This window comes from Mchenga conophoros, linkage group LG1, assembly GCF_057382185.1.
Source record: "Mchenga conophoros isolate Kocher_MC1m ecotype Shallow Benthic linkage group LG1, M_conophoros_male_GT1.1, whole genome shotgun sequence".
NCBI classification, from domain to species: domain Eukaryota; kingdom Metazoa; phylum Chordata; class Actinopteri; order Cichliformes; family Cichlidae; genus Mchenga; species Mchenga conophoros.
In genome coordinates, this window is record NC_140526.1 from 43,031,192 (window position 1) to 43,049,267 (window position 18,076).

General features: G+C 38.7%; 1 protein-coding gene and 1 pseudogene across 2 annotated transcripts in view; one reads left to right on the forward strand and one right to left on the reverse strand.

Annotated features, from left to right (window-relative positions):
* Nucleotides 1–1,354, reverse strand: part of LOC146583929 (furin-1-like) — a 30,954-nt gene extending 29,600 nt beyond the window's left edge. The window contains 1 exon segment of the mRNA XM_085268578.1: nt 1,346–1,354. Coding sequence (XP_085124704.1) covers nt 1,346–1,354 — 9 coding nt within the window.
* Nucleotides 1,355–4,084: 2,730 nt separating this feature from the next.
* Nucleotides 4,085–16,422, forward strand: LOC146583930 (tudor domain-containing protein 3-like; annotated as a pseudogene). The gene is made up of 14 exons (XR_014893020.1): nt 4,085–4,284; nt 6,208–6,292; nt 7,614–7,679; nt 8,409–8,569; nt 9,724–9,865; nt 10,056–10,127; nt 11,865–12,014; nt 12,326–12,478; nt 13,112–13,289; nt 13,878–14,003; nt 14,432–15,359; nt 15,600–15,725; nt 15,899–16,038; nt 16,354–16,422. The product of XR_014893020.1 is annotated as a tudor domain-containing protein 3-like (transcript).
* The last annotated feature ends 1,654 nt before the right edge of the window (nt 16,423–18,076 follow it).

An 18,076-nucleotide genomic window follows, 5' to 3' on the forward strand; every position in this document is an offset into this window, starting at 1 on the left:
GAAAGCATGTCTCACAGACATCAAAATCAGAAAAATAAGAACACAAAGATACAGTACAGCTCAGCCTTTATATTTCAAGCATTAGTCTTGGCCAACTTGAGCAGTGATTCAGTACAATTATGCTCTAATTATTATTTTGTTAGTCTGCAATCATGCAGTGTGCCGGACCAAATTCACACTCATAGGTAGATCGCATAAATCCAGAGATACACCGGCATGTGATTTAGAAGAAACATATTTGGTATGCACATTATAATTTTCAGAATTTTTTTGTTTTTTGTTTTTCCAAGGCTAAAAGTGGAGTCAGACGTCACCATTAAATGAAACCTTCAGCTATGAAATTAAATTGGACCTTCTTTCAATTCAAGCTCTTGAAATCTTGTTATCTTGAAAGACCTTTATTCCTTCAATCCCTGGAGGGCTGTCTGCATGACTGCCAGCAATGTGTTAACACTCTTCATCTAGCCAAACACAAGCCTTGTGGCATTATGCCTCGCTAATCCTCTCAGACAATGAGAGATCGAGTCTTCCAAGTTGGTCAAAGAATAGCCACAGGGATATATAATCAAAAGCCCCAAATGCCAAATAATATAAATTTTGAATTTTCCTTGTACTGATAACGCAGCTGATCTGTTTAAATCATCATACCACACACAGCAAATCTGACTGAATGGGTTTGTTTTTTTGTGCTTTTTGATTGAATTACATACTTTAATAGTGTGAGCATTTCAATTCTACATTGACATTGCTTTTTCTTGTATTTGCTTTTTTTTAAAGGTAGAGTTCATATTAACACGTCTGATTGTGATAAACAGCTTCAAGGATTATCAGTAAAAAGGTGATTTAGGTAGAAATATATTTATATTTGTAAATGTTTAAGATATTTTCAACAAAGAATGACAATTGACACAAATTAAATCTCATATCAAAGTCAGAGGTTATAGGGATGCAAAGAACCAGTGCTGAATACTGCATAGAATTTGAGAACTTCACAACTATCACAATGACACAGGGGCTCAGACCTAATAAGGGTAAATTTATCCTCACCATGAAGCTTTGTTAGTGGAGCAGACCATTTCTATGTTTCACATTGAAAGCAGCTTCAAATGTTGTTACAACGTCTGCACGGAGAGTTGGCCGTTCTTTAACTTTTCAGTGTGCATATACTGCCATCTTGTGGTTTCAATTAGATGGCACCACTGGCCCTAGGTTTCAGAGATAATCGAACCATGCAAAGTGGTGGTGGTTTCCATAAGTCTTTTTTCCGTTTGTTAATTAACAAATGTTATACAGTAGTTTAAATACACAAGAAAACAAATAGATATCAGCATTCAGAAACACTCACATTTTCCATGTCTACAGAGAGTGTCTCTGTGCCTGAAAAATAAATTAGGTTTAAGCCTGCACATTATGTGTCCACCAAGCTATTCAGGCAAATTCTTCTTGCATAACTCCTTAAGTGATTTTGTTTATCCTGGAAATTTATAATAACTATGCATCAGTGATTTTAAGATTTTTTTCATAACATGTTTTATTTCAGAGTAGTCAGGGAAGCAACATCCAAAATACACATGTATGTGTTTTCCCCCCCGTTTGCTTTGTTTACTGGACTTTTAGACAATTTAGCCGAATGAGATCATGCCTCAAATTCCTGAAAAAGAGTAGAGGTTTCACCTGAGCCTTAAGCAGAAAAGGATAAAGCATGAACAAGTTAATGGTCGAGCACCACTTAAATGATATGGAATACCCTTACTGCTCAAAAAATAAAGCTGCTCTACGTTCCACACTCAACACCCAACTGATTCAGTGACTCATTACTGCAAGTCATTGAACCGATTGGGTGAACTTAATAAAGTGGCTGTGGATCAGCCAATCACATGGCAGGCAAATGGCCTTCACAGTCATCAGATCTCAGTCCAGTAGAGCACCTTTGGGATGTGGTGGAATGGGAGATTGACATTATGGATGTGCAGCCAACGAATCTAACACAAACTAATGTAAGTGATTTATCTGTTAGGTAATTTTACAATACAGACTATTTTCTTGACATTTGTTCTTCTATATAGCCTGAAGATTATTAATGAAGGAGTTCTTCTATATAGCCTGAAGATTATTATAAGAAAAAGCAATAATTATTAGTAATTAAAAGCATTTTCTGATCAATGGGCTGTGCAATGATTTAGTATCAAATGTCATCTTTAAAAATATTTTTAAATGGTTTGCACTTATTTAGATAATACATGATTTTTATTTTCAGACATAAAAATTCCAAAAACATGTAATGCAGTACCAATTAATTTAATGTAAGAAATCTGCTGGAGATGATCCTTCTTGTTCAAACTAATTTTGCTGCCACCTCGTATCTTATTTCTTACAAAATGTCATATCGGACCCACTGAGACCTTATTAATATTCCCACAAAGTACTGCCCACAGCTTGAACATCATAGGCCTTATGAAGAGGCCACTTTTCTTCATCATGTGGTTTTACTGCATGGTTGATTAGTATATGGCTGAGTCTGAGTCCCTTTCATCAAACCTGTAACAGCAGTAGTCGGTTGCATCCAGGAACAGCTGATGCATGCTTGCTGTGTGTCTCCAGTATTACTCTGAGGTTTGTAGAGGTTTGTATGTGGACACACATACACACAGTTAACTCAGCACTGTCCAGGAACGGTGTAAGGAACTCCACCTATTCCTTCTCCCATGGTTGTGTTCACCAACCCCAAAATTATTGGATATAAAGTCATACTTAAAATTACATTTATATCTGCATACGCTCACTGGCCACTTCATTAATTATACATTGCTAGAATAAGATGTGTACATTGTGGTAGTAAGTGGACATGATAGGCAACAACACTAAGGTAGGATGTGGTGTTATAATGGGTGTTATAATGGGTCACTATCAGCCAAGGTTTCGGGTGAACCCACTGTGAGACCTTGCCCCCACCCTATCATGTGACTTACTGAAATCAAATGACTAAAATGTGAGTGGGCGTTAAGGCATCTGAGAAGGGATCTCAAAACTGGCAGACAGTTGGTGTCCTAAGCCACGCCCTCTGTTCAAAGATGGTCGTTCACAGTGGACGTAGATGGCTTGTTTCACGCCTCTTTCAAACTATCTTCTCTGTCCAAAATATGAATGTCCAAAATGTTACACCTCTCGGATGAGAGGTGAAACGTCTACAAGAAACTTAAAGAACTCCAAAATGCTTTTCTTTCCTTAGATTACTATGACCTGAATGACTAAGAACCTTCTCACAGACAAAAATCAAGACTCATCAGACCAAGCAACGTTTATGTTTCTGGTGTTTCTTCAGTTTTGGTAAGCCCGTGTGAACTGTAGCCTCAGATTACTGTTCTTAGCTGACAGGAGTGATGTGTTACGGAGTGAGAGGTCCTCTTCTGCATAAGTCTTGTAATGAGTGATTATTTTAATTAATGTTTCAGCTTAAAGCTGTCTAGTCATTGTCCTCTGACCTCTGGCATCAACAAAACGCATTTACCAAAAGAACTGCTGCTCACTGGTTAGTTTCTATTTTATTTAGTTTTTTAAAAAAAAATTATTATTATTATTTGCTGGAGCCAAAGTCACTTTAATATTCTGATGCTCAGTTTAAATGTCAGGAGATTATCTTAACCGTGTCTACGTACCTAAATGCATCGCTGCTGAATAAGATATCTGCTACAGCGGGCAACTGAACAGGTGTACCTAATAAGGTGACCAGAGTCTATATTCCCCTAAAGTTGATTCTGTTCATAGCGTTTTCAGTGGGAGAAACGTTTCATCACTCATCCTAGTGACCTTTTCGGTCTCATCTAACAGCAGGTTTCTCCAGGCTTATAAACAGTATATTTGCATAATGACTGAAACTAGCATCACTGAAGGAACAATGGGCTGGGAGGTCAGTTCCTTGATCGTTAATATGCAAATTCGCATGTCTTAGAGTCTATATTGTTTGTCATACTTCTTTTAAACGGATGTTCTTTAAACTGAATGACAAGTAGATTTTGCTTTATCATATGAAAAAAAATATATATAAACGCTATTTAGACCCTCACGGCACTCCGTACTTGTACAGTGTCATTGTGTGACGTATGTACCGTAGAGTCGTTCAGTACTGATATTAGCGAGCTTTGTCTGGAGCAGAATATGAATTACAGGACGAGATAGCTGTTATTCCAGTGAACCCACTTTAAAACTCTTGGTGTCCTTATTGCTCCATCAGCAGTTTGGAAGCACAATGACCGATGTGACAGATTCCCTGACCAAAGAGGGCTGGTAGGTAGCATGTGAGCTAATTTCAAAGAGCTAGCTAGTACTACTAATACAACTACCACTACTACTACTCTTTGATGTTTTCTAAAAACACTATTTAGCGTACTTATAACTTAAAATTAAAGTACAAGGTTTACCTTAACACTTTGGATTTCGGTGTGTTTTTGCAACGTAATTAGTTGTGCTGGAGGCTGGCTAGCAAACTAGCGAGATAAATGACGCTAGCTATGCAATACACACTTAGCATGCAATTATTACAGCGTAGTGTGGCGCTGCATTTTGCATGAACAAACAGTGATAACGTCATATGCAGGGCCAATCAAATAAATCTGAGGCTCATATTAAAGTTAATATAGTTAAAACATGCAGTGCTTTTAAAACTCAGAACATCCCAGCAGCAGTTTGCAGTAGCTAGACATGAGTGCTAGCATTTAGCCACATGCAGCTTCTAAACACTTACTGCTTCAGGTTTTGCTTACTTAATTGTTATCCCTTCTAGAGTCTTATATGTATTTAACAGAGATGAATAATAACTGTTCTGTCCGTAATGTACAGATAAACTAATTTAAAAGTGGTCCCGAGGTTGTTTACGTTTGTTGTCATGCACACCATCTGATCAGATCAAAGAGGCTGTGAACGTAACTCATGATAAAAAGAAAACAGATTTCTTCTGCTGTTTCTTCCCATATATTCAGTTTAGTTTTGGGAAGGAGGTGAGTTCGTTATCTGAATCAGTTTATTGCTAAACTGCGCGAATTGTAAAACAGTCTTGAAGCAAGCAGTTTATAAACTTCTGTGATACTGAACTATGAATTAACTGTAATAGAGTAGAATTGTAATTGCATTGTGTTGATTAGATGGGAGAGTTAATTTGACTTGTCATGTTTTGCTGTTTGAGTAGAGTTGTTTAGTTTGTGTACTGTTTATATCTTACAGTAAAATTACTTTGAGTTTCTCCCTTGTCACAAGGGGTCAGCACTAACGTGATTATAGTTTACTAAACTAAAACTAGATGCAAAACCCCCCAATTTAGTTATGTAAAATAAAGATTTAAAGAAAGACTTAAAAATGAAACTAACTAAAATCATTTGAGAACTTGCAAAATTAAAATAAATAAAAATACAGAGGCTTTGATGAATGTTTTTATAGAGACACTCTGTCTAAAAGTCTGTGACACAGTTACTTTCAAAAAGTTCTGTTTTTAGTAGTAATACGTGTACTGATTTTCCTAAACCTCGCCTCTGACATATGCCGTCCATATAATAACAACCTTATGGAACACTGAAACTAATAAAAACATATCTAAAGCCAAACATTTGCAGACAACACAAACTAAACTGAAACAAGAAAACGCACTATGGGAAGTAATTGAAACTAAACTTAGTTAAAAACAAAAAGTAAAAATGAAATAAAAATTAAAAACAAATGAGAAAATACAAAAATACAACTGTGATCCCTGCAGCAGATATCTCCACATGTTTGATTTGGCAGAGTTTTAACTGGGGTTCCCATCCTGACTCCCCCCCAAAGGAGATTATTTATTAATCATAATATGTATGACATTTAGAATAAGTATTAGCATACAAACACACAACAATTTATGGAGTTATGGAGACGCTTGACATCACAGTAAATAAATAAATACAGCATTACCTCCACATGCGTGTTATAAATTTGACCAAACTAAAAAAAAAAGATTAAAACCAAAGACGTTACCATTTGCATTTTATTTTTAATATCAGTCTTTTTTAAGAGAAAAATGTCCGCTAAAATGCAGTTTTTATTTTTTCAGTCAAGTATTTGTCGCCGTCTTTAGATAAGTTTTAGTTGATTATAATAACAGTCTGTTTAAACATGTTGAAATGAGACTGTCTGAAGCCTTTCCCAGCTTCACTTGTATTCTCTGCTCTGTTTTTCATCTTGCAGGTACCTCAGTGATGAAGGCATAGCAGAACTGAAAGGATCCGCTGAGAAAATAACACATAGTGACATAATTCGTATTGCGCTTGATGTAAGTGCAACACAAACACATATACAGAATGTTTTTACCGTGTAACACCTTGCCTTGAGTTTTAGAGTTTAAGGAAAATCACCATCATTGTACTAAAAGTTGGCATTTTTTTAACTAGTTTGGTTAGACACTACTAGTTTTTGTTAGATACTACTAGTTTATCAAACATAATAACAGAAACATGCATAAATATCTGCCAAACAAGTGAATCTAAGTAAACCTGTTGTAGTTACTCTATGCAGAACCATTCACTCATGCTATTCTATTCATCCCTAAAAGGCACCTTTCTGAGCCAGAAATAACTCATCCTTTTCCCTCTTCAATCACTCAATGACTGCCCTCTCAAATTATATCATCAATCATCATGAAACCAGGAATCTATTCATTTTAATAGTATGAAATGAATGTGGGTATTTGAATTATCTGTTAATTATAATTGTGTATTTAAAAAAAGAATTTTTTTCATTTGATACGCAGCTAAACAAAATGAAAATGTTTAAAGAGGAACCATAAACATTCATATAGGGTTCTTCTCCTAGAATGACAAAGATGCTACAGACCTGACCTGCAGTATCGAACGAGTCGAGAACGCACAGTCAGTGCATTTACTGCAGAAACACTGACCTTTAAGGTTTAGCATGGAGTGCTGCGGAAAGGTCTCACACTGTACTTTTAGATATTACTGCATACCTGGTTTAATCAACTTGTAGTAAATTTAGAGTGGTACTTGTAGGGGCTTAAAGTTATTAACATTGTCAGACTAGGCATAAAAATAAATTGGAGCCACTGATGATTTGCTAGCAAAATGGTGCATTTAATTGTATCTTAATTAGAGAGATATTTTGCTACTCTGGCTGCTTTTTTTGGTTTACCTGGAGCGCTTATTTTGTTCAGACATATTGTTTTCTGCGGTAAAAAGTGGTTGTAAAATTGGTTTGGGAGGCAGACACATTTGTAGTTTTAATGTTGATCTCTTATGGTTTGGAGGAAAAATGAAATCCTCTTTAAAAAATACAATTCTGTTAAAAAGCTAGGTTAAATAAAGTGGTGATTGGATTTAAAAAGCAATGAGCTCCAATCCTGATTCTTGTATATCAAAATTACTCCATACATTGGCGCATATACTGGTTTTACTGTTTTACTGCAATAGTGCACAGTTGCACTCTCTCCACCATGTGGAGTGAGATTACAAAAAGTGAGATTACATCTGATTGAATAGTTAAAAATGTGTTTTGTTGTTTTTGTTTCACATGTGCATTGTTTCATTACATGAATATATGATTATTATATATATTCTAATAAAGCAGCTTTTGTTTTGCAGACTGATCTTAGAACTGTTGGGCGAAAATATCTACCATCTGATATCAACAGTGGAAGAACTGAGAAGGTGAGTGGCATACATATTGCTACAACTCTGTGGCAGTGCTTAATTTATGAAACTATTACAAATGATGAGCTGGAGCCACTGTTGAAAGGAAACTTTAGAACTGCAGTTTTCATTATTGCCACTAGATGTCCCTAGCACACTAACAAATGTAGGTCAAGAAACCACTTCTTTGCCCATGAAAGTAAAATCGAGCAAATGGAGGGGGGAAAAACCCAAATATCAAAACATGTAATTTTATGTGCATTTACCTCCTCTTCCCTTCAGACTCCGAATATGATACACCCCATTATACCCTGGTAATGCACTCTGCCTTGTACATATAATGCATAAATTGCGCTGTATTGCACTATACACTTTTTGTATGTAGTATTGAATGTAGATAGGATTTACACATATCTTTTCCCAGGTGTAGAAATCAAACTTTGTGCGAAGAGTCCTTACAAAAGCATTCAACAACAGTGGTCGCTGTAGCTCTAAATGTAAGCCTTGAGGCTATTTTGAGGAATAAATAAACCTGTGCTGATTTAAGTATGCCACAGGGAAAGAGGTATTGTTTTGTTTTTGTTTTTTTTGCCTTAAAAATTGGAGTAATCCTCAATACATACTGAAAACTCCTAGAGGGTTTTTCAGTATTTCGCTGTAATCCTCCTCCGCACATGCAGATTTGCCTTTCAAGCCACCTCTTTTTTTATTTATTTATTTATTTTTCTGTCTTTTGCACATGGCCAGTTGGAGGGTCCATGTGTCCTCCAGGTGCAGAAGGTGAGAAACATCTCAGCTCCTAAAGACCACGAGGAGTCCCAGGGCGCGCCGCGAATGCTGCGCCTGCAAATGACAGATGGGCACACCACCTGTGTTGGACTGGAGTTCAAACATCTGTCTAAGATCAGGTATTACAGTTTTGTTGCATTTAAAAATAACAGGCTGTAGTGTAATGTAAATATCTGTGAAAGGGGTATAAATGGTTAAAAAAATCCTACATTTTTTTTATTTGTCTCATATTTAAAAATGGATAATGTAAAAGCTGCTTTTCTGTTTGCTGCATAGATGCAAATCGGGGGCATTCAGCTGGTTTCTCATATTTTGCAAACACATTCTGCACACACCCTGCTCCTTCACCTCCCTGTCAACATTCTCACCCCACCACATGTCTGAATTTTCCCTTTATCTGCAATTTCCTCGCCGTGGCAGCTGATCTAACAATTCTTAGCCTTAATTACATCTCCATCCAAGCTACCGTGGCCTTGGTGACTGCTGCCATGGTGACTAGCCAGTCTGTACAGGTGGAGTGGCCAGAATGTGGGCCTTGACTTCCTGATGGGAAGAGAGGAGAGAACAGAACAAATCCCCCCTTTATGAGCGGCACACACACACTGGCTAGCAACAGCGCCGGTTAGTGTTTCTTATGAAAGTGTCCGCTTTAGTGTGCGTGAGGCCATAAGTGAGAGGCAAAGAAGGATGAGCTGGATTACAGGACTGTTCAGTGTGCGAGACAGTGATGTAGTACAGAGAGATGACAATTAAGTAGCGACACTGAGGGTGAATAGTGCATTTGTATGTGATTGAATCAAGGATGACTGCCGTCTTATTCCTGTATTTGCTGCTATCATGTGAACTTCTATCATGATAGCAGCAGAAGCATCTATCCCAGAGGTTTGGAGTGAAATCCCTAATTGTTGCTTTGGCATCCGGCATCAGTAGCTGGAAATCCCTCTAAGTCCCTGTGCTTTCCTAATGAGAGAGGCAGAGGCCTTATCAGGCCTGATGAGATAGAGGGGCTTTTAATTTACCATGAGGATGGGTGAGCAGCTGGGATTATTAATAGTCTCTCCTAGCCTTGCCACCCATCTGCTGGCAATGCTCCATGTCATTTATAAAGTGGCATGGGTAACGAAATAGGGTGTATATGCAGTAAACCCACACATATATTTAAAATTTAATAGCTTTTAAAAAGAAATGTATAGAAATATATCATTCATACTGCGTTTCAGTCTTAATATTTTGTTTTCTCTATTACTATTTTTTATTTTATTTTGTTTTTCAGTTTTAACACCCCACCAGGAACAAAGGTGAAGCTTCTTGGTACAGTCCAGGTTAAAAATGGTCTTTTACTGCTTGACGATTCAAAAATCTCTGTCCTTGGAGGAGAGGTTGATCACATGGTGGAGAAGTGGGAACTACAAAGGGTGAGGGTCAATATTTTAATGACGGATCAGCCACTCTGGCTAAAAAGACAAAAGTCATATTTTAGTAATCATTTTAAATGTGTAATAAAGGCCTCTGCTACGCCATCATTAGCTGTTGCTGAGGTTGTATTTATCTGAGTTTTGTATTTAAAAAAAAAAAAAAGGGGTACCTTTATCCTTCATCCTGCAGAGTCTGGCCAAACACAGCAGGAGTAACATTGGAGCAGAAGGCGGACCTCCTCCCTTCGTGCCATTTGGTCAGGTGAGGAAGAACATTTCATAGTTCACTTAAAAAGCAAAACATCCAAAATTATATTTTAAAAAAATGTTTCTAAGAAGAACAAAAACCAGAAAGAATAACATAAAAATTGAACAAAATTAATACAGACAGGAACATTAATATGAAATGATACTTCAGCAGTGATTTAATGGAAGCCAGGCAGTAGTGAATAGCAGTAACCTCATAAATGTATGCAAGGAACTAAACACAGATCTGGCGCCAGGAGTGTCCCTATCTTGGCAATGTTCTCTCTGATCTTTTGGAACAATTACGCCTTCATGAATCTTTAAAATGTTTGATCGCTGTGTGTGTAATAAAGCAGAATTAAAAATCAAACTGTCCTGTGGCAGGTTATCTCCCGCCAGCAACATGAGGCTTAAATGTTGCATTTTTGTTAAAATAAAAAGCTCTAGTAATTGATGTAAAAGGGCAGCTGAGATTAAGCGTTGTGAACATGAAAAGCAGATCGTCAAGGTAACCACTAATAATTAGATGCTTTATTTGCTAACGTTTTTCTTTTTTTTTAACGACTATTATTATACACAGAATACTTAAAGCTTTAAAAAAGACTGAGTCTGAGTCTCGGCTAGGATCACAGCTTCCAAGTGAATGCATTGGTATCAGCTTCACACTTGGATTTTGGGATTTTCCTTCCAGATTTGCTCAAGCTTTGTAAAGTTTTATGACAGGGGAGCATTTGGGACTTATTTAACAGCCTCTGGATCTTCTGCGTAACTGTATTTACTAATGCGGGGTCATTCCAGGACTTGGTGTTGAGTAAGTCTGCTTTGGGTCGCTTTAGATTGCTCTGTTCCAAGGTATTTGGCGCTGGAAAGCAAATGTGTGTGCTTGCGCTTTGCTTGGATCTATGTTCTGTCAGTTGAGTCAGTTTTACTTATTCTGGTTGCTTCTACTCAGAGGCGCTCTCACAGCACGGAGCTTCTACCATCATGCTTCACAGCAGGAATGTTTTTAAAAGTGTAGTTGTGGTGTGTTTCTACCAGACATTTTCCAGTCAGAAGAATTTAGTTTACATGGCATTAGACGGTAGACTTTTTGTCTTTTTACCTCAAGCTCTGAGTTCAAAACAGTTTTACTTACATGATGATCCTAATGATATTAATGCAGATAGATTTCCTGTTGTCTGCTAGTCATTCTCAAATCCTTTTGTTTTTGTGCCTCTTCTTTGGCTAACAGAAAATTACTGAACTTAAAAATAGTAAACTGTCCTCACTGGAAGGTGAGTTATTATGTGAGCGATAACTAAATAAGACAGAAATCCAGGCCTTCATCATTTTCACATAAGCATAATCTTGTTACTATGACGAATATCATTTTTAATACAACCTGTTATGTTAGATACCCACAAATAGTCGCAGGGTTTGATTTTTATTGAAACAAAGAGTGGCTGAACCTAGTCAAAAGTAAATATCATTGCTCCGGTCATTTGCTGGCCTGTGTGACTAAATCATCACTTGGTGCAGTCGAGGAACAGCTGCAGGAAGTGATGAGTTCCATCTCATTGGCACCGAGCCACCATCTGTAATTGTTTTGAAATTAAATACAGTTCACAGTCAAGTTTGAGAAAAACCAGATGAATTCATCTGGTTCTAGTTTGAGTCCATGAAATGTGCAATCTGTCAAGCGCACTAATTTCTGTACTTAAGAGAGCGTACACGAGTGATGATCTCTGCAGCCTTGTTCTCGCTCTCCCTGTAGAAGTGTGCAAGGAAGGATGAAGTGGATAGCCGAGAACTGGACCAGAGGAAGACCCTGCAGACTCACACTGTGGTCAAAAGCACTGACGAGAACGACGAGTTTGAAAAGCAGCGGACTGCGGCTATTGCTGAGGTGGCCAAGACCAAAGAGGTATCCAAACCTTTATCACTTGTTAGCTTTTCAGTTGTTAATTTTCGGGACCAGTGTTTTTGCCATGCGGGCAAAATTTGCTGCTTTATCGATTGCACGTCCTGCACAAGTGACTTAATTTGGCCTCAATTTAAAAATATATGCTCTTTATCGGCATTCACCTCAACCTTAATTGCCTTTGACAGTTGTGTAACTCTTCAAATTAAAAGTCATAATTACGTTGCCATTTGCAGAGTTCTGTTTCTTTTATTGTATTTTTCTCTTTGTCCAACCCTGCAGCTCTATTGATCCTAATGTTGTTTCCTTGTCAGGGCCCCCGCACATTTGGCGGTGGAGGAAATGCAGGCGGCAATTTATCCAATGCTGCCTCCTCCTCCCGGAGCCGAGAGTCTTACCAGCAGAGGAGACGGGAGGACCGGGCTGAAAGAACAGAAAGCAGACAAGATGGAAACTACAGAGAGCTGGTGAGAACACAAACTATAATCCAACACCCTCCACACACACACACACACACACACACACACACACACACACACACACACACACACACACACACACACACACACACACACACAAAAACGTTGTTGAAATAATGGCTTTACCTCACATTACTGAAGTCCCAATTCACTGTAACAAAGCAATTTAAAGGCTCAAACTTGCTCTGTGTTCTTCTGTGGTTTCTTTAGTCTGGGTTGAAGTCTTATTTCATGGTTCACAGATTGGGTGAGGCATCGGTTATAATATTGTGGAGATGTAAATGGATTGGAGCCCTGGTGAGGTTTTCCAATCAAGTGGCAGTCCATTTGTCTTGCTTTTTGTTGTGTCCTGCCAGTTTCTCTAGTCTGAAGGGTTTGGGTTGAAGACATTAATAGGACAGAACGTAAAATTGTAGTGTTTGACGAGGGAGTAGTGTTTGCGATCGTTTCCAACACCAACAGGCTCTCACAGGTAAAACAGAATTTAAAAGGGAGCTCCTGGGTGCGTCACACTAAACGTCTGCATTTATAACCTCGTAATTATACTTATAATTATCATATGCATGTAATCTTCCTCTGATTTCCATACAACAAATATATTTCCTGTCATTTGTTGGGTAGGTTGACGAACGCGCTCTGAGGCACATCATGGAGATGGGCTTTAACAGAGAAGCTGCTCGACAGGCTCTGATGGACAATAATAACAACCTTGAAGTGGCACTGAACAGCCTACTGACTGGATCTTCTGGTAGCAGACCTGGCCCTGCGGCTGCAGAGTCTAACAAGCCACAACCCAGAGGTATACACACAAACACACACATACACACACACAGCCCCAGATGCACCTTTAGCCCACTTTGGCCGCATAACAATTTATGTCTGCAGAGCCAGATTGAGGTTGGAGGAGTGATGTGGAGGTTCTTTAAATGCAATGAAAATCACCGGCAGCCTAGTTAAAGGTCCTTTGTGGCAGGGGTTTTTTTTGTTGCATTTACCAGAAATTGCAGGCACACACTTTATTGCTCTTTTCAAAAGCACACCTTAAGGTTTTAGATGGAAATTCTGTTTTAAATGCAGTCATTGCTTTGTGTCTGTTTCATTAGTGAAAATCAACCTGTTTTACCTTGAAACTTGCCCAATCACACTGAATTACTTAGATATTCTTTTTTCAAACCAGCTACTGGTACAGTTTACTCTAAAGCTATTTTAAATGTACAACACAAACTCATTAAAAGTAAATTCAGTTGAGTTCTCACGTGCAGGCTAATGCAGATAAAGTCACATACTTTATGTAGATGCAGGAGACCACAAAGTGTGCACATTCAAACTGATCGATTTAATCTTTGTCAAAATAATGTTTTGTTTTTTTTCGCTGTGTTTTCTTCAGGCAGAGGAAAGGGAAGAGGCAGGTCCAGAAATGAAGATGATCAAGAGGGAGCAGGAGGAAGACCATCTGGACCGAGCACATTGTTTGACTTTCTGGAATCCAAAATGGGTGTTTTCTCCATTGATGGTGGGTTATATTCCAAGCTGTGGAATAGTGTATTTTTTTTCTTTTTAATCATTTTGGAAAAGAGAGAGACAAAGTGTAAGGGACATAGATGTGTGCAACTTCCAACCCAGTTCCTGTGTAGTGATGACTTATGGGAGGGCCTCTGGGAGAGCACACAAATTAAAGCAAAAGTATGGCTGATGTTTGTAGCACCTTTTGAAGCCAGTTCTTTAGGAGGAATCTACTGATTTCTAACTGAGCCTTGATTAGACTGAGACAGATGGCTGTTGTCAGGTCAGAAAAACTAAGACATGTTTCTGACAACAAGACATCAGCACTGGTCTGAAATACCAACCAAGCACTTGTTAGTATTCCCTCCACTATTTTTCCCATTATTGTTTTGCCATACTTCTTAATACAGCTGATCTTTTCTTGTTTGCTTTTATCAGAGCCAAAGAGCCAGGCTCCACAGAGACATCACGAAAACAAAGGAAATTTCCACAACTCAGACTATCACACCAAAGACGCACCTCAGACCAAGTTCTCCTCGCATAATGACCATAGGCAACAAAGGAATGACAGACCGCCTCGCTTTCACAGGGACACTGATTTTCCCAAACCTGGCCAGGAGCCTCTCTCTAATTGTACAACCCCCAAACGTCAGGCCAAGCCCAGCAGTGGAAGGGCCAGGAGAGGTGGTCACGAGGGATGTCCGATAGATCGCAAACTGACAAGAAAGAGATGCGTGACGATCAGATTTTTCCTTCTTCCTTCGTGTCTGCTTCCACTCATTCAAAAGACCTTCAGCAGCAGGTGGAGTTTAGTGGATCTTACAACCAACGGTCCAGAAATGGAGATGGTGGTGGGAATATGTCAGCGGCGTCTCATAGAAGAGGGGCACCCACATCAAAACTGAGCAATTTGGCGGGAAGTGAAGCGAACGGAAAAGGAAATAAACGTGTAGACAGAAATGAAGACTTCAACAACAGCAGGAGGAAGGGGAAGATGGAGAGGGCAAATTTGGATCACCCTGAGCGACAAAGGGATAGTGGGCCAGCAAACTTTAACTCAAAGGGAGGAGGCTCCGAAGTGGGGTCATCACAGAGTTCTTATATACCAACAGGAGATCCTTCTCATTTCCAAAATGGCGTTATAGAACACAAAAGAACTGGGCCGATCAAACCACAAACCTCGTCTTGTCCACCGAACAGGGAGCCGCCGCCCCCAAAGAGAAACAATGCTAATAACCCAGGGTCTAAAAGAAGGGGAGGTCAAGGCAAAGGACAAGGTCCTCGAGGATCAGAAAGGGGTCATATTTCTGAACACATGTGGAAACCTGGAGATGAGTGTCTGGCACTTTACTGGGAAGACAGTAAGGTGCGTCATCCCTACATGTATGAGACAGCAATAGTTAATGATTGTTGAAAACTGCTGTGTTTAAGATGTTTTCTTTTTCTTTGGCTGAGCGCTGGTTTGACAGTTAAAGTTGTTTAAAATTCTAAAAATGAATCTGCGGGATTCGTTTTGTATTGACAGTGCCTTTGATTTGTTTTTCAAAGGTTTGTATTTGAGAGTAATGAGATTTCTGTTTTTTTCTGTCTGGTTGTGTGTGTGAAGTTCTACCATGCCAGAATAGATGCCGTTCATCCATCTGGCTCCACGGCTGTGGTTGTATTTAGCGATTATGGAAATTGTGAAGAGGTCCTCCTGAATAACATCAAACCTCTTGATGCTGATGTCATGGTAAGAAAATAGGGAAACATCCATCAAACTCAGAACTTGTTGGTTCATAGTAAATGAAAGCTACTAATTAAACTGCGATCAAGTGAGGTGAGGAAAGGTGATAAAATATGAATGAGTTCTAGGTGGATTACTCACAGTAACACATCACAACTGTATCAAATGTACAATGGCAGGAGGAAGATGATGGTTACTATGACAGTTCACTAGAGTTTCGCCGCGGGGGAGACGGCCAGCCTAGACGCACGCGACCCACGCAGCAGTACTACCAGCCGCCCAGGGCACGAGATTGATGTTTCTGCATTTACACGGGCAGGTAAATAAATGAGCAAGCATGTATTTTCTTTTCACTGGTGTTTAAGCACAAACCATGAATGTGTTTTATATAAAATAAATTAGAATTTCCCATTCATTTCTTTTATTTGTGGTGGTGGGAATCTTGAATTTTGTAATAGATATGGAAAGTTCAAGACTTTTATTTCAGTCACAGCTGTAAAACATCTGTTTATTTTGAAGTTGTGTGGTCATGAGATATTTTGTGAGATTCCCCAAATACAATAACGTTTGTTATATCACATAATCTGTTAACCAAACAAATTATAACTTTGTTGTCTTTTGCTTCATCCATCAGTGTGCGTGTCCCTCATCCTTCCACGTTCTGCAACAATCCAGAGTGCTTCCTGAATTTTTAAGTGTCCCGATGGGCTTGGGCATACAGGACTTTTAAAAGGGCTCGCACATCATGCAACAATAAAATAAAATAAAAAAACACAAAACAAAACAACAAAAAAAAATCAACTGACATGAGCTCTGGTTTATTTTGTCAAGGACATATCTACTGTACATGTTGTGAAGATTTGTTAAATGGCTGCTTCAGAATAAACAGTTATTATTAGTATGTAGCAGATCTGTTTTAATGCGTTTTGCTTTTAATTATTCAATTTTAATGATGAATAAACTAATGCAGAGGTGGAAAGGAAACTTCTCCGGGGTCCTTGGATTCATTTTGACTCCGTCAATTAATTTTAGCTGAGCTTCTAAGTTAACTCAAGTTTGGGCTATTTGATGACTTGGTAATTTTTTTCAAACCTACCCTAGCAAATTTGCAAGTTGTTGTCTTACAGCTTACCTTGCCTCTGACATTTTCTCCTCTGCGAGTCCAGAGCAAGCAGCTCAGGCTAATTTGTTGTGTTCTGTGAAGCAAATCCAAATGGTAAGACAATCTCTCCCTGCTGTAATAGAGATGGTCACACTGCAGAGATATCATTTTGCACATTACAAAAGGGGACTGTACCTAGCTCTTCAAGCACTGCGCACACTCTGCTGGCTGTTTATGGACTCGAGCAGTGTGGGAGACACGTTTTGCACATGAAGAAATAATCTCCACCTTCTGCTCCAGTTTCACTCATACCAGCAGTGGGGGATAAATGGACAATTCACCAGGGTTCAGCAGAAAGGTCACCGTGTTATTCTGTATCACTAGTCCAAAGGGTTTGCTTTATTTTCCAACTGAGGCGCCAGGCAAGCATAGATGAATAATTAACAGCTGGTAATATGGAAACCTATCCACCAGAGAGGAACTGAAAGTGAAGCTCTTGACAATGTTCTAGGGGACTGACTATGACACAGTACCCAAATGAGAGGGGATTGATTTTCAATCAGATAAACGTATATTTTGGTAGAAGAATTAAGGCAGTTTCATACAGAGTATATTTTTCTTGACCCTGCAGGGAAATCATGTATAATGCAGCAGTTCTTGGGTTTAAGATGTTGTCAGTTATTAGTTTCAATAAATGCATGATTATTATGAGTGCAGGTCTTGATGCTGTAGATTATTAATCATTTTCTGGAAAGGAAAACCCTGTAGCTATTAGATCACTAATGAGCATTTGCTGTATATTGCCTTTGGTGAAGTAGGGAGTGTATAAGCACAGTTTTCAAGGTGTGAGCAGAGGCTCGGCATATGAATGGTAATATTTCTGAAACCACGAGAAATGCTGAGTGGGTGATCCAGCATAAACGTTAGTGTGACATGCCCTTTTGTTTCATATACAGTTAGGAAAAAAAAAGACTGAAAGCTGGTGAGATGGCCTGGATTATATCTTGTTTTTTCATGTTTATGTAACTACACAGGCCATGTAATCTTGTTGGTGCTGTGATTAGAGTAAATCTAAAGCTTCAGATGCCGCGCATGTTTTTCTGTGACAGACTGGTTGGATATGATCTCAATTATTCAGCATGCTACAAAACAATCTTGCATCATAACTGCTTCTTACATGGAAGCGTTTACAGTGGGAGTGAAATGTGTTGGAGAAGTAGTAGTACTACTAGTAGTGTTTGTGCTTGAGCCTGTT